Source organism: Chelon labrosus, assembly GCF_963514085.1.
Source record: "Chelon labrosus genome assembly, contig: SCAFFOLD_31, whole genome shotgun sequence".
NCBI classification, from domain to species: Eukaryota; Metazoa; Chordata; class Actinopteri; order Mugiliformes; family Mugilidae; genus Chelon; species Chelon labrosus.
In genome coordinates, this window is record NW_028181545.1 from 569,003 (window position 1) to 590,149 (window position 21,147).

General features: G+C 42.9%; 1 protein-coding gene across 12 annotated transcripts in view; it reads right to left on the reverse strand.

Annotated features, from left to right (window-relative positions):
- LOC311509914 (protein NLRC3-like) overlaps positions 1–15,896 on the reverse strand; it is a 33,354-nt gene extending 17,458 nt beyond the window's left edge. For 5 of the 12 annotated variants that reach the window (XR_014699877.1, XR_014699878.1, XM_084575363.1 and 2 more), the window contains exons 1-6: positions 15,806–15,896; positions 11,138–11,263; positions 10,215–10,408; positions 7,652–9,641; positions 7,342–7,515; positions 841–1,014 (exon numbers count right to left, since the gene is read on the reverse strand). Coding sequence is in view for 10 of the 12 variants with exons in the window: in XM_084575363.1 (XP_084431489.1) it covers positions 841–1,014; positions 7,342–7,515; positions 7,652–9,641; positions 10,215–10,408; positions 11,138–11,244 (2,639 nt within the window). In the remaining 2 variants the exon portion in view is untranslated. Of the gene's footprint in view, positions 1–840; positions 1,015–7,341; positions 7,516–7,651; positions 9,642–10,214; positions 10,409–11,137; positions 11,264–12,802; positions 12,921–15,805 lie in introns of those variants that run through there. The other 7 variants (XM_084575358.1, XM_084575357.1, XM_084575365.1 and 4 more) reach the window with 5 other exon arrangements.
- Between the last annotated feature and the right edge of the window lie 5,251 nt (positions 15,897–21,147).

Consider the following 21,147-nt stretch of genomic DNA (forward strand, 5'->3'; position numbering starts at 1 on the left):
TATAATATTTATATTGTCTAATACTACTGTATATTAAATAAATGATCATTCATAAACCACACATGTCAAACTCAAGCCTCATAACTGTATCAGGCCTCAAGATAATATTTATATCTATCAGAACTGACCCACAGGTGTTTTACGTGCGTCAGGCAGGTACGTCATTTAGCTCCTCCTCCCAACTTTATTGACAAACTTGTCAGAATCTTATCAGAGAAAACTACTATAAATGACAACACCACTGCAGCTAAACACCAGTGTGTTAACATACATGCTAACATACATTCATTCATTCATTCATTCATCTTCTGTACCCGCTTATTCCTGTTAAGGGTCGTGGGGTCTGCTGGAGCCTACCCCAGCTGTGCTAACATACAGACACACTGAAAGTGACGTTAGCCAAATAACAGCAGCATATTTAACACAGTATTAGCATTAGCATGCTAACTTAGGACACCACCAAAAAAATGTTCTGTCTGGATGATCTGTCGAGAACACATGAGAACAAACCAGCTTTACACGGGCCGGTCAAAGTCAGCCAAAGGACCGTATACGGTCCACGGGTCGTGTAATGTCCAGGTCTGTTCTCCACCATTACATGTTTCATCTGGTGCCCCCCCTAGAGGCAGCTCCCCTGCATTACTGTGTCCTAACAGCCTTTAAGCTTCATTGACTTTAACAACTAACAGTGGACATTTTCTACAGTTTCTGATACAAACACTCGTCTTGAACTAAAGGACATTTACAGATTTATGGAGGAAAGTTCTGGATGAACATGAATTAGATTCAGTTGCTGATTAAACATATCAGATCTACAACAGTAACAGACAGTGAACTCACATCAGAGTCTCCAGTCTACAGTCTGGACTCTCCAGAAAACCACACAGCTGCTTCACATCTGAATCCTTCAGACTGTTGTGACTCAGGTCCAGAAGTTTCAGATGGGAGGGGTTGGACTTCAGAGCTGAGAACAGAGAATCACAGCTGATCTCTGACAAACTGCAGTACCTCAATCTGAATAAAGAATAAAAGATGTAGATTAAATGATGAATAATTCAATCAGATGTGTTCAGGTTTTAAATGTGCAGCTCAACATTACTGCAGCGTTTCCCAAACTTTTTTGGCTGTGCCCCCCCTTCTATGTCCCAACCAGGTTGACACCCCCCCAATCCCCCACACCTTTAAAAACACAACCATCTTTTTTATAGCCATATTAAAGGCAGCATGTTTAATCTGCTCAAATGACCAGAACACACATAGAACAAAATAATCAGCATCACAACAATGAGCTCTCACATTTGAATTAAAGTCAAACACTAACATTTTCAATAGAATGGAACAAATTTAGCACAAGCTTCCACTTTAAAGAGCAAAGAGGATGATGACAGGCTCAGGATCAGAGGCAGAAAGCAGATCAGTTGGAGGAAATGTTAGAAGATTTTCAGACGCCTTCAACTAAAATTGCAGCAACTTTAAATGAGCGTGGAGCTAACACAACCCGTCATCATAGCACAGCGCTTATGGAGATAAAATGACAACGCCAGTCATTTGAATGAAACTGTAATAAAGTTCCACACGAGCCACAACATAAATAACAAAGAGCATAGGCTCAGGAAGAGATAAAACAAGAGGATCCATGTGAGGATGTTAAAGAGCAGAGCAGGTGGCTCAGCTTGGTGTGCACCAGTAACGTACGCTGAGGTTGGTGGCTCAGATTTACTGGATGACAGAAAGCTGCAGAACAGCAGAGAAACATTCATTGCAAGAACTAATTTGTGCATTTTTACACTAATAAAGAGTTCAACATTTCCCCTGTATACCCACTCTACCTCACCACTACCAGCAGTGGTCACTGGTAAAAAGTTGCTGTTGTTTGTGTACTTTTGATTTAAGGTCCGCTACGATAGCAGCTCTTGAAGCTTCAGTATACTTCTGGTATTTATCTCTGTGCAACGTGTTGTAGCGGCAACTTAAATGAAATCTTTCATGGCAGATAACGTCTCTAAACAGACTAAGCACATAGGTTTATCTTTACATTCTGTGAACAGATAATCTTCTTTCACCTGAAACACACATTTTCTAGATCAAGTTTTCTCTCTCCTCTGCTCTTAGCCACGGCTCAACGTCTCTTCTTCACTGGTGGAGAAGACCCGGTGGAAGCGTGTACGAGGTGGCGTCTGCATTAGAGACCATCTAGTGGCCAACTGTGTCATTACAACTGATTCAGTGCCGCAGAGGACACATTTTATAATTATCAAAAATTAATCTAAGGGCCACTTCTAGTGAGGTCGCGGGCCGTGTGCGGTCCTCGGGCCGCCAGTTGCCCATCCCTGGTTTAAGTGGGCAACAGTAAAATCCCTCCCCTACCTCCCCCTCTCTCTGTATCAGACAGAACAGATTGACAGGTAGGTGCAGGTGATATTCATGAGGCAATCATTCAACCCCAGTCACACCCACTGCCCCTGGTGACCAGTGACAAACACATCCCTGCCTCTACATTTACAATCATGAACCCAATGAAACAGCTTCAATTCTCCATCAGTTGGCTGCTTTCACACTAACTGGTTACGTTTCATATCTCAATGAGTATTCTTTATGTGTGAAGCGTGTAAGGTGCAGCTGGACGACCTTATTAAAAGAAGGGATGGTTCAGCCACCAACGCAACAACAACAACAACAACAACAACAACAACAACCACAACAACAACAACAACAACATTGTTGGATATTAAAGAGTTATGTGAGATCAGAAACAGAAAGAAGTCTTCTTCTATCATACCAGATACGGGCTTGTTGACCACTTTGCTGCAGCTTTGCTCACTAGATAAGATGCACCACACTCTAATATTTCACCTTGTAGAAACCAGTTAGAGCCGGCCTCGGCTACACATGGGAAACTACTGATCCACTAAAGGCGGCGCTCCTCCTATTGTCCTCGGGTGGAGCCCAGAGAGAATAAAACTTGTGTGCACATAGTTGAGGGCTTCTCCTTTTCTAGCCATAAGGTGGTGAAGCAGAAGTCTCAGCGCTGACTCTGGACCTATTCTCTGCTGCTAAATAAACTGTTGATTGGAGAGAAGTTGTCAGGTGGTCCATTCATAGTCAGACTAACCTTTCCAATAGGTAGAAAGAACCTGGGCTGAAGGAGAGGGAAAGTTCCTCCTTTAACAACAACAACAACAACAACAACAACAACAACAACAACAGTGCTCGGACTCAGAGTCTTGCTGGGCAGACTGCAGCTCCTGAGGACACTGGACTGGTGTAGCAGATCACACCAGACAGAGGGCAAGAGGAAGCGGTGTGGGTGGAAGCAGAAGAGGGGCAAACGGGGCGGACTGCTAGCTAGGCTAAAGGCTAACACTGGAAGACCACCGATCCTGTCCCTGTTCCTGTCCAATGTCCGCTGCCTGGACAACAAGATGGACCTACTTGGACTGAGGCTGGGGGTTTCCTGTGAGATGAGGAACTGTGCGGTGCTTTGTCTGACAGGTGGTTGCTTATGCAACGGGTCACCTGCAGGGGATGTTCTAAAAATAGCACTTGTCGCCATCGAGCTCCTCTAAAAACTGTATTTAATTGTGTCGCTGTTCTTTTTATATCAATAAGACTTGCATTACTGTAGAGTTGAACATGGTATTATTTAATATAAAATCATATATATGTTATGTTTTATGTTTATATGAACTCTGACCTCGTCTGGTGTCAACGTTCAATATCACGCGCAAGACAAACCGCCATCTTTGTTTTCACTGATGTATGGAAGCGGCCGCGGCTACGTTGAGGAGCTAGATGAGGGTCTAACAACAGAAACACATGGAAGAAAAGCTAAAGATAACGTACCATGTTGTGGGACGTCCCAGTGAGTGGGAAGAAGCCTTCTTTTTTACCACAGTAAAAGAAACGTGCGTATATCTCATTTATGGGGTTGCTGTGGCAACGGCAAAGCGGCACAATGAGGAGAGACACTTCAGTTCAGTACGTGTCACGCTAGCTTCCATGCTAACTGCTAGCTTCCATGCTAACTGCTAACTCCCCTGTGATAGAGCACATGACTGTGACATGGCAGCCACACTATCTGCCTCCTGAGTTTACAGCAGTGTTTATTATGGCTGTTTACATCCACCGGGTGCTAATGCTAACGATGCGCTAAAGGAGCTCCACAACAACATCAGCGCGCTCCACAACAAGCACCCGGAGGCTTTTTACGTGATTGTGGGGGATTTCAACCACGTAAACCTGACAGACACACTGCCTAAGTTCCATCAGCATGTCACCATAGCGACACGGGGAAATAACACGCTGGACCGTGTTCACACCAACAAAACAGACGCATACAGAGCCGTCCCCCACCTCCACCTCAGCTTCTCCACCACATCTCCATCATGCTGGTCCCAGCCTACCGTCCCCTGCTCAGACGCCACACACCAACACAGAGGACCATCACCGTGTGGCCCAGTGATGCTGTCCCTGTGCTGCAGGACTGTTTCCAGACTGGCAGATGTTCAGAGAGGCAGCTGTCTGTGAGGGAGAGCTGGATCTAGAGGACACACATCTGCTGTCCTCAGCTACATGGTGGTGGTGATGGACTTCAGTAGGAAACCACATCTGACTGCACCGGTGAACATCCAGGGCTTGGACATCGAGGTCGTGGAGGATTACAAGTACCTGGGTGTTCACCTCAACGATAAACTGGACTGGACACACAACACTAACGCCCTGTACGAGAAGGACCAAAGTCGTCTCCACCTGCTGAGACGACTGAGGTCTTTTGGAGTGTGCAGGTCACTGCTCAGGACTTTCTTCTGCCATCCTGTATGCAGTGGTCTGCTGGAGCAGTGGGAGCTCAGAGAGGGACAGGAAGAGACTGAACAAGCTGGTCAGACGGGCCGGCTCTGTCCTGGACTGCTCTCTGGACTCCATGGAGGAGGTGGGTGAGAGGAGGACGTTAGCCAAGCTGACATCAATCATGGACAACCCCTCTCACCCACTGCATCAGACTGTTTCAGACCTCAGCAGCTCCTTCAGCAGCAGACTGCTGCATCCACGCTGCAAGAAGGAACGCTACCACAGGTCCTTCATTCCAGCTGCCATCAGGCTGAACACCACCAGCCTGAGTCTATAACAACTGAACTTTACACTAATTAATCTGCTTTTTACACGAACCACTACCTCACCATCTCATAGTTTTATTCTTCAAAGTTTCAGCAACTATTTATTTGTATAATAAGTAAGTAATAAGTAATAATAAGTTGATTCCACCACCACACTGTATATACATATATACTACCCGGCGCTCTCAATAGATTCTACACCCACTTTGAGGACCCAGACCCCCACCCCCCCAGCACCAGACTCACCCCCCCACCAGGAGAAGAGCCCCTCAGTGTGACCCCAGCAGAAGTGAGGAGGACCCTCCAGAGGATTAATCCACACAAAGCTGCTGGTCCAGATAACATCTCTGGGTGGGTGCTGAGGGGCTGCACACACCAGCTCACCGAGGTGCTGACAGACATCTTCAACACCTCCCTCCAACAGGCGGTGGCCCCCACCTGCCTGAAGACCACCACCATCATCCCCATTCCTTAAACGTCTACAGTGACAAGCCTGAATGACTATGGACCAGTAGCCCTCACCCTGATAGTCATGAAGTGCTTCCAGAGACTGGTCATGGCCCACATCAAGGACTGCATGGACGTCACTGTGGACCTGCACCAGTAGGCATACAGGAAGAACCGATCCTCAGAGGACGCCATGTCTACTGTGGTCCACACAGCCCTCACCCACTTAGAGAACAAGGACTCTGATGTTCACATGCTCTTTGTGGATTTCACATCAGCCTTCAACACCATCAGACCTCAGACCCTGGTACATAAACTGACAACACTCAGACTGAGCTCCACACTCTGCAACTGGGTCCAGGACTTCTTAACAGACAGGCCACAGTCTGTGAGGATCCACGATGTCTCCTCCTCCTCCATCACCCTCAGAGAGACTCCACCCACCCTGTTCCTCTCCCCTCAGGCAGGAGGCTGAGGAGCATCAAGAGCAGGACCACCAGACTGAGGAGCAGCTTCTTCCTGGAGGCTGTGAGACTGTTGAACACTGGAGGACCCCTGTAGCCCCTGACCCCCAACAACCAACCACAGATACATTCTGCACTGAATGCAGTCGTTTTGCACAGACTCCAGTAGAGCACTGTCACTTTAATTCTTCTTCCATGAGGCAGAAGTACTGGCTGCCTCATCTCAAGATAATATTTATATCTATCAGAACTGACCCACAGGTGTTTTACGTGCGTCAGGCAGGTACGTCAATTAGCTCCTCCTCCCAACTTTATTGACAAACTTGTCAGAATCTTATCAGAGAAAACTACTATAAATGACAACACCACTGCAGCTAAACACCAGTGTGTTAACATACATGCTAACATACATTCATTCATTCATTCATTCATCTTCTGTACCCACTTATTCCTGTTAAGGGTCGTGGGGTCTGCTGGAGCCTACCCCAGCTGTGCTAACATACAGACACACTGAAAGTGACGTTAGCCAAATAACAGCAGCATATTTAACACGGTATTAGCATTAGCATGCTAACTTAGGACACCACGAAAAAATGTTCTGTCTGGATGATCTGTCGAGAACAAATGAGAACAAACCAGCTTTACACGGTTCGGTCAAAGTCAGCCAAAGGACCGTATACGGTCCACGGGTCGTGTAATGTCCAGGTCTGTTCTCCACCATTACATGTTTCATCTGGTGCCCCCCCTAGAGGCAGCTCCCCTGCATTACTGTGTCCTAACAGCCTTTAAGCTTCATTGACTTTAACAACTAACAGTGGACATTTTCTACAGTTTCTGATACAAACACTCGTCTTGAACTAAAGGACATTTACAGATTTATGGAGGAGAGTTCTGGATGAACATGAATTAGATTCAGATTCTATCTGTCTGACTCAACAACATCAGTAACAGTCTGTGACTGTGTATTTAGTTTTTATGATCAGTGGAGAAGAGAATGGACTGTTGCACCAAAGGAGCATATTTATCAGGACTTGTTGTTTTAAGATTGGGGGCCAGTTATAGTTTGGGGAGTTTCAGTGATATGTGAAATGTTCTGAGTAATAGTTCATGATGTATGATTGTAATAAATAAGAAGACTGAGTCAATGTTCTTCAACTGTTTAGAAAAACAGAACATTTGAGAAAAAGAAACTTCTTCAGATTTGTGCTCATTGAAATACTGAACATTTATCAACTAAAGAACATCTGACACATCAGTCAATGATCTGAACTGAATAAATAAAGAAAACCTACAACAGCTCCAGTCAGTGAACTGACCTCAGAGTCTCCAGTCTACAGTTTGGACTCTCCAGTCCAGCAGACAGATGCTTCACTCCTGAATCCTCCAGGTAATTATCACTCATGTCCAGCTCTGTCAGATAGGAAGGGTTGGACTTCAGAGCTGAGGCCACAACTTCACAGTGAGTCTCTGAGAGTCCACATCCAGTAAATCTGTGATTAGAAAACATATAAATCTGTTATAAAATCAGATCATTTACATTCTAGATCCAGATTTAATGAGTATGAAACAGAGTGAGGTGATCATCTGATGAACATCTGATTGATTCTGTTAATGATCAGGACTCACCGAGCCTTTCTGCAGTTCCTCACAGCTGGGATCAGTCTCCGTCGTCCCTCCTCTGATGTTCTGTACTTCTCCAGGTCCAACTCATCCAGAACCTCCTCTGACATCTGCAGCATGTAGGCCAGAGCTGAGCAGTGGATCTCAGAGAGTTTCTTCTCTGATCTGTTCTCTGACTTCAGGAACTCTTGGATCTCCTGATGAACTGAGAGGTCGTTCATCTCCATCAGACAGTGGAAGATGTTGATGCTTCTGTCAGGAGAGATATTATAAGTGTTCATCTTCTTCAGCTTGTTGATGGCTCTCTGGATGATTTCTGGACTGTTCTCTGTCTGACCCAGCAGACCTCCTAAGAGTCTCTGGTTGGACTCCAGAGAGAGGCCATGAAGGAAGCGAACTAACAGGTCCAGTTGACCATTTTTACTGAGCAGGGATTTCTTCATGGCTCTATACAGGAAGTCATCCAGAGACTTAGTGGTGTACGTGAAGTCTTTCAGCATGTTGGTCTTGTTGAAAAATTTGAAAGGTGGTCTTGTTGAAAAAATTAAATTTTCATCACCATAAACCTCAACGGCATCATCATCATCAACATCAAGATCAAAATCATCATCATAAAGATCAAAATCATCATCCCAGCTGTTCCTCAGGAAGTCATCCAGATGCTTAGTGGAGTCCTGGTGTTTCTTCCCTAGGAAGTCCTCCAGCACCTCTGTCTTCTTGTTGGTGTAACAGTGGAACATGTAGATTGCAGCCAGAAACTCCTGAACGCTCAGATGAACAAAGCAGTAGACTGATTTCTGGAAGATCACACTCTCTCTTTCGAAGATCTCTGTACAAACTCCTGAGTACACTGAGGCCTCTGTCACATCAAGACCACAGAGCTCCAGGTCTTCTTGGTAGAACATGATGTTTCCTTTCTCCAGATGTTCAAACGCCAGCCTCCCCAGCTTCAGAAGAACTTCCCTGTCAGCCTCCATCAGCTCCTGTGGACTCGTCTCATGTCCCTCATGGTACTTGTTCTTCTTCCTCTTTGTCTGAACCATCACAAAGTGTGAGTACATGTCAGTCAGGGTCTTGGGCAGCTCTCCTCTCTGCTCTGTAGTCAACATGTGCTCCAGAACTGTAGCAGTGATCCAGCAGAAGACTGGGACTCCACACAGGATGTGGAGGCTCCTGGATGTCTTGATGTGGGAGATGATTCTGCTGGACAGCTCTTCATCACTGAACCTCCTCCTGAAGTACTCCTCCTTCTGGGCGTCAGTGAAGCCTCGTACTTCTGTTAGCCTGTCAACACATGTAGGAGGGATCTGATTGGCTGCTGCAGGTCGGGAAGTGATCCAGACCAGAGCAGAGGGAAGCAGTTCCCCCTTGATGAGGTTTGTCAGCAGCACGTTGACTGATGCCTTCTGTGTAACATCAGACACAACTTCACTGTTGTTGAAGTCCAATGAAAGTCTGCTTTCATCCAGGCCGTCAAAGATGAACAAAAGTTTACAGACAGCCAGCTCCTCTGCTGTGACCTTCTGTAATGTTTGATGGAAAACATGGAGCAGCCTGAGAAGACTGTACTGCTCATCTTTGATCAAGTTCAGCTCCCTGAACGAAAGCACAATCACCACACTGACATCTTGGTTTTCCAAACCCTCTGCCCAGTCCAGAGTGAACTTCTGCACTGAGAAGGTTTTTCCAACACCAGCGACGCCGTTGGTCAGAACCACTCTGATGTGTCTCTGTTGGTCAGGTAAGGCTTTAAAGATGTGGTGGCACTTGATTGGAGTGTCATGGAGGGCCTTCATCTTGGAAGCTGTCTCAAGCTGCTTCACCTCATGTTGGGTATTAACCTCTTCACTCTGTCCCTCTGTGATGTAGAGCTCAGTGTAGATCCTGTTGAGGAGGGTTCCACTTCCTGTTACATCACTTCCTTCAGTCACACATTCACATCTCCTCCTCAGACTGATCTTATGTTCATCTAAAACCTCCTGCAGACCAACATCTGCTGGAAAGAAGAACAAATGTGAGACAGAAAGAAAACACTCATCCCTGTTTGAAGTCACAAAGAACAGAAAACTGACTTTAAATGTTTTGTAAAGAGTTTCTTCTTATATATATAATCACTAATTTCTAGAGGAAACATTAGAAATGCTCTTTGTTCTATCAGCCTCTGAGGGGGCGTGTCAGTGTTTGATTGACAGCAGAGGCAGCTCGTCTGCAGCTCTTCATCTAACAGCTCACTGTGGTTGTTCCTTCCTCTCTGTAATATTTAAGACTGATCCACTAATAAAATGATGAGCAATATGTTCATCTCTTGTTTTTAACTGCACTAACAACAAAATACTGCTAATCAGGTGACAAACACTTCCTCTGGCTGTTTCACAATAAAAGCCTCTTAGTGGCTGGTCACAACAGCAACAGATTAATTTACATCAGCAGTAATTAACAAAGCTCAGCTATGAGTAAAATAAGGCTGGTATGTGAAGGTCAGGGAAAGAAAAGAGAATAAATAAAACTGTAGAAAAACTAAAAAATGATTTTATCAAGAGTCCATCAGCAGACAGATGTACAGTCTTACTTGTTCTAGATCTTGGTCCACACTGGGGACAGGAGGAGTCTCCTGATGAAGCAGACTGGTCCCAGTATGAGGTGATGCACTGTCTGCAGAACCAGTGTCCACAGCTGCTAGAGACTGGATCCTTCAGGACGTCCTGACACAAAGCACAGCAGGACAGCTGCTCCTCCACAGAAACATGACTCCTCTTCCTCTCTCTGTCAACACATTTCTTCATCACTAAAATCATTTTGTCAACATTTGACATCACTGTCCAGAAGCTCAGACGCTCACAGAGAACAGGAAAAGTTTGAATTGACTTCCTTTGATTTCAACTCTCCTGCTTTCATCAACACCAATCAACTGCTTTTCCTATCTGGCTGTCTTATTAAACACTGAGTCATCTACCTGCCGTTTGCTGTTAATACAAACTCAACACTTCCTGCAGAGACTTCACAGTAAAAGCCTTCCATCAAAGAGAGCTGATTATGTCCTCCACTGTTTTATCTTGAGTTAGTTCAGTCTGAACTGAGCTTAGAAGAGTCTAAGAAGTGTTACTGATAGTGAACTGGACTGATAGGGAGTACTGATCAGATAAAGATCACATTCTAACTATACTGGCTAGTTGCTACACACTGACTATGGGAGGAGGAGAAAACTGCAGTTCAATCCATCCACTAGTAGCCCAGCTGAACATCTTTACACACTTCAACATTAGGACAAATATATCTGAATATTGATGAGAGGACATTCTGAAATGGAGGTTCTCAGGTGTTTTACTACAGAAATACCATCAGTACTTCCTGGTTCTAAAACCCAGACTAGGATCTTACCTACCTGCACTAAAACATACATCATGACTAGAAATCTTTCAGCAGAACATTTCTGCTTCATCCTAAAATCATCATCTTCCATCAGGTCAGTTTACAGTAGAAACAGTCTCTTACTTTGTGTCTGAGGGTCCAGGTTCTTCACTGAAGTTTAGAGGAGGTTCATCCTTGGACCGGTCACTCTTCATAGACAGACGGCTGACTCTGTCCTCCTCTTCCTCCATCTTCTGGACTTCAGTCAGTCTGAGAGGTAAACCAGAAACACTCAGTGAGTTTACATCAACTTCAGTTACAGTCCTCCAGGTTGATCAGAGGCTGATGGGAACTGTAGTTTTATTAAAGTTAAAATAAATACTTGTTTATGTTAGAATATGGTCAGAAAACCACAGGAACGTGTTTAAGCTTTAAAAAGTAAAAATGAACTCTGACAGACTTTTAGAACAGAGTTAGCTTAAAAAGCTGCGTCAGTAGCCGTTAGCTTAGCATAAAATACTCGATAATTTAGCTTCAAACTGAAGGAAGAGAAGAGTAAAATGATTCTATAATGTATATTAATCATTCAGTTCAGTGAAACTTTAACAAAGCAACAGAAAAGTCCAACAAACTAAAGAAGGAAAACCGTTAGCATTAGCATTAGCATCAACGGTCCCTCTGCAGTCTTCAAAGTGACAGTTGATGCTAATGCTACATTTGTCTGCTAACAACGCAGTTAGCTAACTTATTTAAAAGATGAACTCAAAACACTTAGAAACAGGAGAAATCATTAAAGTCATTCACCTCTAACACAATAATTTAATTTAACACAAACACAGAGAATTATCGTTTCTGTTCCATCTTCCGTTACTGTCATTAACGGTTATCACATCCGGATACGTTCCTTTCAAAATAAACTTCACAGGAAATAATAAATACACTTCACAGGGAATACAAAATAAAAGCAGTAGAAGGAAATACACGGAAGAACACAAACACGTGTTCAGTAATAATATAATATAAATAGTCCAGTCTGTCCTGACCACGTCCATCACAGTCTGGTTTGGATCCTCCACCAGACATGACAGGGACAGACTGAGAACAATCAGGTCTGCAGAGAGGATCATTGGTACCGACCTTCCCTCCATCCAGGACCTGTACCAGTCCAGGACCAGGAAGTGGGCCAGTAACATCTCCTCAGACCCCTCACACCCTGGTCACAACCTGTTTAGACTCCTCCCCTCAGGCCGGCGTTACAGAGCACTGTACGCCAAAACCACCCGTCACAAAGACAGTTTCTTCCCCCGGGCTGTGGCTCTGATGAACTCTGAGCAGTCACAGAGTGTGAGACCATCCACATGAACAATGAACAATAACTCTACATTAACTGGATTTACTCAGTGAACAAACCTCTGGATAGTTGAATATATCTGCTCTTATCCTTTATCTCTATTTTTAGTTTTTGTATTTTATTTTATTTTATGTGTACAGTTTGATATTTATTTTTTACACTTATTTAAGTTCTGTGTGTTTCTGTAGAAGAGAGCAAAAGTTACCGGAGTCAAATTCCCTGTATGAGCACACACACATGGACATTAAAGCTGATTCTGATTCTATCAGAGTCAGTCTGACTGAGAACAGGAAGTAAAACACAAACTACGCAGTTTAATAAAAGCAGCAGAACTACAACTGATTAATCACTAGTTTGTTTCAATGGTTGAATCAAACTGTTAAATTCTGACTCTTCTTCCCTCTACAGTCCACATGAAGAAGAAGAAGAAGAAGAAGAAGAAGAATATTAACACTCACCTCACTTCAACCTTCAGTTTTCCTCCTTCTACTCTGAATCAAAATGGAGTCTGAACAAACTTTAGTTTCGTTTCTGCTCCGTTTACCGGAAGTCATGTGGTGTGTGTGTGTGTGTGTGTGTGTGTGTGTGTGTGTGTGTGTGTGTGTGCGCGCGCGCACGCGCACTGGTGCAGCTCTCTTTGTGAGGACCAGTTTGTGTTTTCTACCATCAGAGTGAGGACATTTTGGCCGGTCCTGTCTTCTCGTCCTCCTCTAATGGAGTCAGTCTGAGATGAACCAGGACCAACAAGTCTTTAAAGAGACACACTCCAAGAAAACTCCACACACACATTTCTGTCTGTGTTTGTTTTGTTCACCTTCTCATGAAGCTTGATCACCTGCTCAGGTGAGCTCCTCCTCCCTCCATCTCCAGGAAGTGAGTTTATTAACAACACAGCAGTGGAGGTGGTAGAAAGTTCCTGGGGGTGCACATAACAAACAATCTATGCTGGACCCAGAACACCTCATCTCTGATTCCTTCACAGGATGAGAAGTAAACATCTACCTGCCCACATCCTCACCACGTTCTACCAGAGCACCACAGAGAGTTTACTGACCAACAGCATCTCTCTATGGTGTGTCAGCTGTTCAGCTACAGACTGGAAGGACCTCCAGAGAGGAACAGGTCTGTAACAGGGTTGTCCGTTAAGAAGAATATTAACTCTCACCTCCCTTCAACCTTCAGTTTTCCTCCTTCTACTCTGAATCAAAGTCTGAACAAACTGACTGAACACTTTCATTGCTCAAGGATTAAAGAGAAGTTCTCCAACAGGTGCAGCAACACATTACAAACCAGGGTGAACACTGGATTCCACTTCCAGGTCTCATTTGTAGTTTAATTTCTGTGTATCGCTAATAGTTATAATTTATAAAGAACTACACAGAACACACGGAACTAACTGTGAATGCCACCGACGCATTGAATGAAATGCGAATGAAGCGGTAAATGGATGTAAGGATTTAAGACTTGACGAAATGTAATTTAAGACCTACGATGCAAAATATGCTCGTATTTAAGACTTTCTAAGGCTTTAAATTGGCATTATCAAATTTAAGACTTTTTAAAACTCCGCGGAAACCCTGTGTTCAAAAGTTTAAATAAGTGTTCAGTTACATTGACTGCTGTCATTAAAGAAACACATGATCACCATGATTCCTTTAAGTTTCTGTGTCAGTCTCCATCTCCATCATCCCCCCACCCCCTCAAACACCCTCAGAGCTGGAAACTGAGGGAAACACTGATGTTCTATGAGTCCTGGCATCTTGGTTGTTTCAAAGACTCACAAGAGCTTTAAACTGTTCAGTAAAATGATTCTATAATGTATATGAAGGCCTGCAGCAGATCTATTTCCTGAGGAAGATGAGCTCCTTCAATGTGTACAACAAGATGCTGGAGATCTTCCACCAGTCTGTTGAGGCCAGCAGCCTTTTCTCTGCTGTGGTCTGCTGGAGGAACATCATTACAACCAGTGACACCAACAAACTGAACAAACTCATCAGGAAGACTTGTCATTGGCTGCAGACAGGAAACATTAGAATAAGTGGTGGAGAGGAGGACTCTGAACAAACTGTTATCAATCATGGATAACCCTGACCACCCTCTCCACCAGATAAGACTCAGACAACAGAGCAACGTCTCCAGAAGACTCAGACAACAGAGCAACGTCTCCAGAAGACTCAGACAACAGAGCAACGTCTCCAGAAGACTCAGACAACAGAGCAACGCAACAGGAAATCTTTCTCAAGTCATCAGTCTGTACTCCTCCTCATCTGAGTGTGACAGATGACTCTCTGGACTTCTGTTTTTCTGGTACAATTTCACATGGTTGTTTGGTTATTGGTTGTAAATTCATTACATTTCATTGCAGTTTCATTTTTTAACATTCACTTATTTTAATATTCACTTATCTTATAATTCTTGTAGACATAAGACGTGTTTATTAATCCCACGTGTGGGACATTACCTTGTCACAGTAGCGCGAGAATGTGGCAAAAAATATATACCAAAAATAACAACACTTCAAAAAACATATTTTATATATTAAAAAATATATATATTGTAAATGTTGTGTATAGATTTTAGTTTTTAGTTCTCTATTTTTTTATTTCGTTTATTGTTGATTTTAGTCTTTTGTTATATATTATGTGTGGTGTCGAGTGTTTGTACGTTGCTGCTACAACGGTCACATTTCAGTCTCTATCATCTACCTATAATTAAAATAAAAGCAGTAGAAGGAAATACACGGAAGAACACAAACATGTATTCAGTACCGAAAATAAACCATTAATGGTCATATATAATATAATATAATATAATATAATATAATATGATATAATATAATATAATATAATATAATATAATATAATATAATATGATATAATATAATATAATATAATATAATATAATACAATACAATATAATATAATATAATATAATATAATATGATATGATATGATATGATATAATATAATATAATATAATATGATATAATATAATATAATATAATATAGTATAATATGATATGATATGATATAATATAATATAATATAATATAATATGATATAATATAATATAATATAATATAATATAATATAATATGATATAATATAATATAATATAATATGATATGATATGATATGATATAATATAATATAATATAATATGATATAATATAATATAATATAATATGATATGATATGATATGATATGATATAATATAATATAATATGATATGATATAATATAATATAATATAATATAATATAATATCTGAGTCAGTCTGACTGAGAACAGGAAGTAAAACACAAACTACGCAGTTTAATAAAAGCAGCAGAACTACAACTGATTAATCACTAGTTTGTTTCAATGGTTGAATCAAACTGTTAAATTCTGACTCTTCTTCCCTCTACAGTCCACATGAAGAAGAAGAAGAAGAAGAAGAAGAAGAAGAATATTAACACTCACTTCAACCTTCAGTTTTCTTCGTTCTGTTCTGAATCAAAATGGAGTCTGAACAACTTTAGTTTCGTTTCTGCTCCGTTTACTGGAAGTCACGTGGTGTGTGTGTGTACACTTGTACAGCTATCTTTGTGAGGACCAAGTTGACTCTCCTACCGTCAGAGTGAGGACATTTTGGCCGGTCCTCTTTTCTCCACCTCCTCTAATGGAGTCAGTCTGAGAAATGAACCAGTGACAAGAATCAGGAACAGTCTTTAAAGAGACACACTCCACCAAGAAAACTCCACACACACATTCAGGTCTCTCAAGTCTCTTGCATTTAGCGTGAAACACAGGCATTTCAGTAAGTTCACACTCTCACACGGCACATGACATAGTTCACGATGAGAAGACAAGTGAAGGCACACATATATATATGTACATAGATGTATATATATACACACATACACACAATTGCTCCTTATTAAAGTCGAGGATGTTTTCTTTATGGATCATTTTTACCTTCATTAAACAGCTTAGGACAGGTATGGTTAGATGGGGCTATTTAAGAAGGCTTAAATTAACTGAGTTTCTGTTTTTAACTGCTATGTAAATGTACACACACATACACTGTCTGCATGTTCAGGTTGAACCTCCTAGAAACACAGGAGACAATGAATGCAACCAATGACTAGTGCTGTTCAAGGAACCCCTTCAGGCCAAATGTCTGTTTTCTAGTTGTCTTTTTTTTGTCCTGAAAGTCGTAAATAAAACACAGAGGACATGTCTCCTGCACTTTTTACCGTCCTAAAACAATGTTGCTATGGTAACCAGAGACCCGTCAAGCACTAGGACCAAGCGGAAAACGGCCTCTCTGAAGCTGAAGCCTGTTTCCCTTAGTTTAGCCCCGCCCACAAGCTCCTCCATTGGCTCTGCCGTCTCTTGTGTGATTGGCCGTCCCCGCTGTCTCTCCACCTTGCTGTCACACCGGTCTGCTAGTCTTTGGTCAGGAGTCCTTGTTAACCTGCTACTGTAGATTGTTCCTTTGTTCTGCCTGGGTCACGTCAGCTAGAAGGATTTAATATCAGAGCTTTCATTTACATTAACCTTTGAATCGGTGTCCATGTGTGGATGTGTGTTTGGTAATTAGCCGCAGCCAGGATGTCTACAAAAAGAAAAGTGGACATAAGAGACTTCTTTACAAGTCAAAGTGGAAGTTCCTCAAAGAAATGCGTTCCAGCCATCCTGCAACACCTTCACTGGCTCCAATAAAGCAGCAGATCCACTTCAAGATCCTCCTCATCATTTACAAAGCTCTCAATAATCTGGTAAAGTCTATTAGTTTGATTAAAGGGGTTATAAATAAAATGTATTATTATCATTGTTATTACTAAAGGGAAAAATACAAGAACTACTAGAAAACACAGTGAACTGAAAGATTAGAGTTTTATTAAAAATACAGGTGAACAATCTTTCATCTCAGCCTCTAGAATGACGTGTGGTCCTTGTCCTCCTCTAATGGAGTCAGTCTGAGATGAACCAGGACCAACAAGTCTTTAAAGAGACACACTCCAAGAAAACTACACACACACATTTCTGTCTGTGTGTTTGTTTTGTCCACCTCAGAGTTCCCTCCCTGTTCTCATGAAACTTGATCACCTGCTCAGGTGAGCTCCTCCTCTCTGGGTGTGGATCAGACTGTGCAGGTAAATCCAGGACAGCATTAGAGAACAGTGTTTTACTCTGGTTGTAGAAATCAGTTAGAAAGTGTAGCTAGAAAAGACTGATTAGTAAATGAATCTTTCAGATCAAGTGGATTGTTTGAGTCTAATAGCAGCGTGTTAGTGTGACTTAGTTCAGACTCATGGAGTGATGATGGAACAAACAGTCAAAGCTTTAACTGGAGTGAAAGGAACAGTATCACAGAGCAGACATGATCTGTTCCAGGTGCTGACTTGTGAAGAATAAGACTGACATTAAATGTGACATGGAGACAGGGAGGTTTAGCTCCATGACACAATGACTGATGAACTGATAACACAGACATGGGTCCCACACTGTGCTGCTATCTGGAAAACAGCTCTGATACAAACGCACCTGATGCCACTTTACTACCAACGTGACGTTCACCTGTTGTCAGCTGTGCAGGTAGGCAGCGCTAGGCTGCTCAGCTGGATGCTAACCAGTCTCTTTTGACTGAGTCTGGTTCTGTTCTGGTTCTGGTCCTGTGCTGCTTTCTCCGTCTGAATGCTGAAGAATCCCACTGTGACCTGGGAGTCCACGTCAACAGCTGTTTTAGCCCGTTAGCCCTGAGCATCAAACTAGCTTCATTTATTTGTTGACTTGTACAGATCTCTGTCCAGAGTTGGATCTCAGCTGCTGTGCTGTCCTTGATCATTTAGAAGGTTGGATCAGACATTACAGAGAAAAGAGGAAGGATTCATTCCAGGAACTACATTGATGGACAGTGTTAGCTCCATGCTAAATGCTAATCCATCATCCACTCTACTGTCCACTGTTTACATGCGTGTCAGCTGGAGCTGTTGTGCAGCACGTCTTGAAACACACCTGAGAAATAGGCCAGAGTGACGAGGCGTGACAGCTCTTTCATTTGTTGAGACCTGATTTAATTCCAGTCCAGGAGAGACAGGAGACGCGTCCACCATTCACTGCTCAGAGATACAGCAAACCATGACCAGGAAGTAACTGGGACACCTGTCTGACCTCTGACCTTTTCTAGATGTCAGAGGAACTCAGAACTACTTGTGCTCTTTGGTTTTAGTTGTTGTTCTTCTAAGAAGTGCATCGTTGTCTAGGATTGAAAGCCAGCCTCTTCTTTAGCTCCCAGCATCCACACTAACTAACTAACTCCAGAGGAAACACACCACGTCTACAAGACATGTCCTTTTAGAAATGACATGTCATTTATCTGGCTACTTTCTAGCAGAGATGACGCTATAAATAAATAGAAGAACTCAGTGTTTGTTAATATGACTCATGATGTTAATGAAGCAGCTGTGGCTGATAACCAAGCACAGACATCTATTAAAGTACAGCACTGTTACTGCTGACATCTGTGCATCTCTGCATCCTGGGCAGCATACGACTGTCTGCTGGCGTGGAGACCTTCCTCCCTCTCTGATGCATACTCCTCCTCATCCTCCTCTTCCTCCTCCTCCTCCTCCTCCTCCTCCTCCTCCTCCTCTTCATCAGTGCCTCTCTGGCGTTGCAAGGAGCTACGAGGCTGCAAATAAAAAAGTTGGAGACCTTATCCTCAACAAGCATTCTCAGTCTGTCACCATAGCAACCAGGACATTTAGGCCTCACCCCCCTGGCTTTGTCGGGGTGCAGGCCGTGTTGGTGTCTGTGGCTCTGGCCGGTGCTCGTGGCCAGCGTTGACCTGAGGTGTTGTGGTCTAGGGGAGGCCAGGTGAGGACTGAGGTGGTGGTTTATAACGGGAGAGGTGTGGCTGCTCACAGGACTGTCCAGAGGTCCAGACAGAGAGTCGGACATCTTGATCCGACTGCTGAACAGCTGAGGAGACAGAGACAGAGGTTCAAGCTTTTCAGTGTCCTTCACTCACTAACAAGAGCTGAATCACTCAGACACCTGGACCTGCACAGAGTAGAGAGACTCAAAGAGACGAGGCGTCCCTCAGAGACTGAAGGAGCTGCTGATGGCTGTCAGTACAAGTCAAGACTCAAGACTCACGTGGTGTTTATTGTCACTTCCTCAATATGTTCAGTTCCACAGTTGAGCGTGTAGTGACGGGGGCATTTGTGAGTGTTTTGCATCATTTTAAACTGACATCATGCTTTAATGAACAGTTTCAGAGAGTGGGTGACTCAGGTACCTCCAGATCCTTTTGACAGTTTATTGCCTCCAGGTTGTAGCACGTGTGTGAATAAACCTCCAGGGCTTTAGCATGGAAGATCATCTCCACCGTGATGAAGTCTGTGAAAACCTTCTGCAGAGACAAACACAACTTTTTCTCTGTTAGTCCCAAATAGAAATAAATAAATAGTAGAGCCATGTGTGACGTGTGAGGCTGACTTTGATATCGTCCAGTTTCTGTCTCTGGAAGTCTGTGATGTTCTCCTCCAGTAGCCTGACGCTGCGCTGAGCGTTGTTGAAAGCCTTCTGAGCGTTGACCTCTGCCTGTCAGTGAGCGGAGAACATGAAGGAACAAACCTCCTCGTCTGCAGGAGCTGCATTCACCAGACAACCAGGAAGTCATTACATTACCTGAGACTGAAAGGTGTGGTCAAGAAAACATAAAGTGTAATTATATTAGTAGCAAACATGTAAAGATAACAGAGAGTACACTATGTCATTAATATCCCCTGTCAGGCAGCATGAGTATGACATTATAGCGCCACCATGTGTTTGTTTTCTTGTTTCTAATCTGTGACCGGAGCCAGATCTCTAATAAACGTCTGTCAGGATACTATGCTCTGACGGTCCGCTGGGTTCTTCACACGGATTTTCTCCAGCTTCTGTAACTCCTTCAGTTCTCTGTTCAGGTCAGTGTTGAACTTCTTTAGATCAGTCTAAATGATAAAAACACTGTCAGCTCATTAAAAGAAACACATGCACAGTAAAAACAGCAGCTTAGAGCACACAGTGAAACGTCAAGTCTCCCTTTCTAGCAGCAGGAAATAAATAAAAGAAACACAGTTAAAACCTAAACATGTGATTTAGAGAGTGCTGAGTGCATCTGTGGCTCTGGACACTTTCTAAACTCTGGCTTGAAGCTGTTTGTCTCTGCATAAGGTTTTAATCCTGGTCACAGTGATTGTCTAACACAGTCAAGACCATGGACGTGTTGTGTGGTTGTTTTCAGTTCATCTGTTAATGATGACATGTGGTGGACAGGTAGATCACTCTTCTCTTCACCTGAATCATCTCTGAACTCATTCTTCATGGCTGCAGTGCTGACTTCACATAAACTAGTACATAGATCCTGTTCACATGTTCAGCTAGTGTCACTAGTGTCTGAGCAGGGAGACATTAACTGAGTGTTTAATTGTATTTCTGTTGATTTATTTGACTGAATCACAGTTTAAAAGTGGAAAAATGTTCCAGAAGAAGAACTAGGAATGAGCTGCTTTATGTCTGTTTCTCCTGGTTCATCATCTTCTAACATGAAGAAACCAGGAAGTGATGAATGTACAGGACTGCTGGAGACGATGAGACAGTTTGTCCAGAGTGTCCACTAACCACCTGTTTCTTTTAAACCTGGCTCATTATTATTAATGATAGTTTCTTAACTCACCCTTTTATTCTTGACAATGTCTCCGTAGGCTTTTAAAGGAGCAACCACTCTGGTCTCCAGTCTCTCTACCTGCAACAACAAACCACTCCTCTTA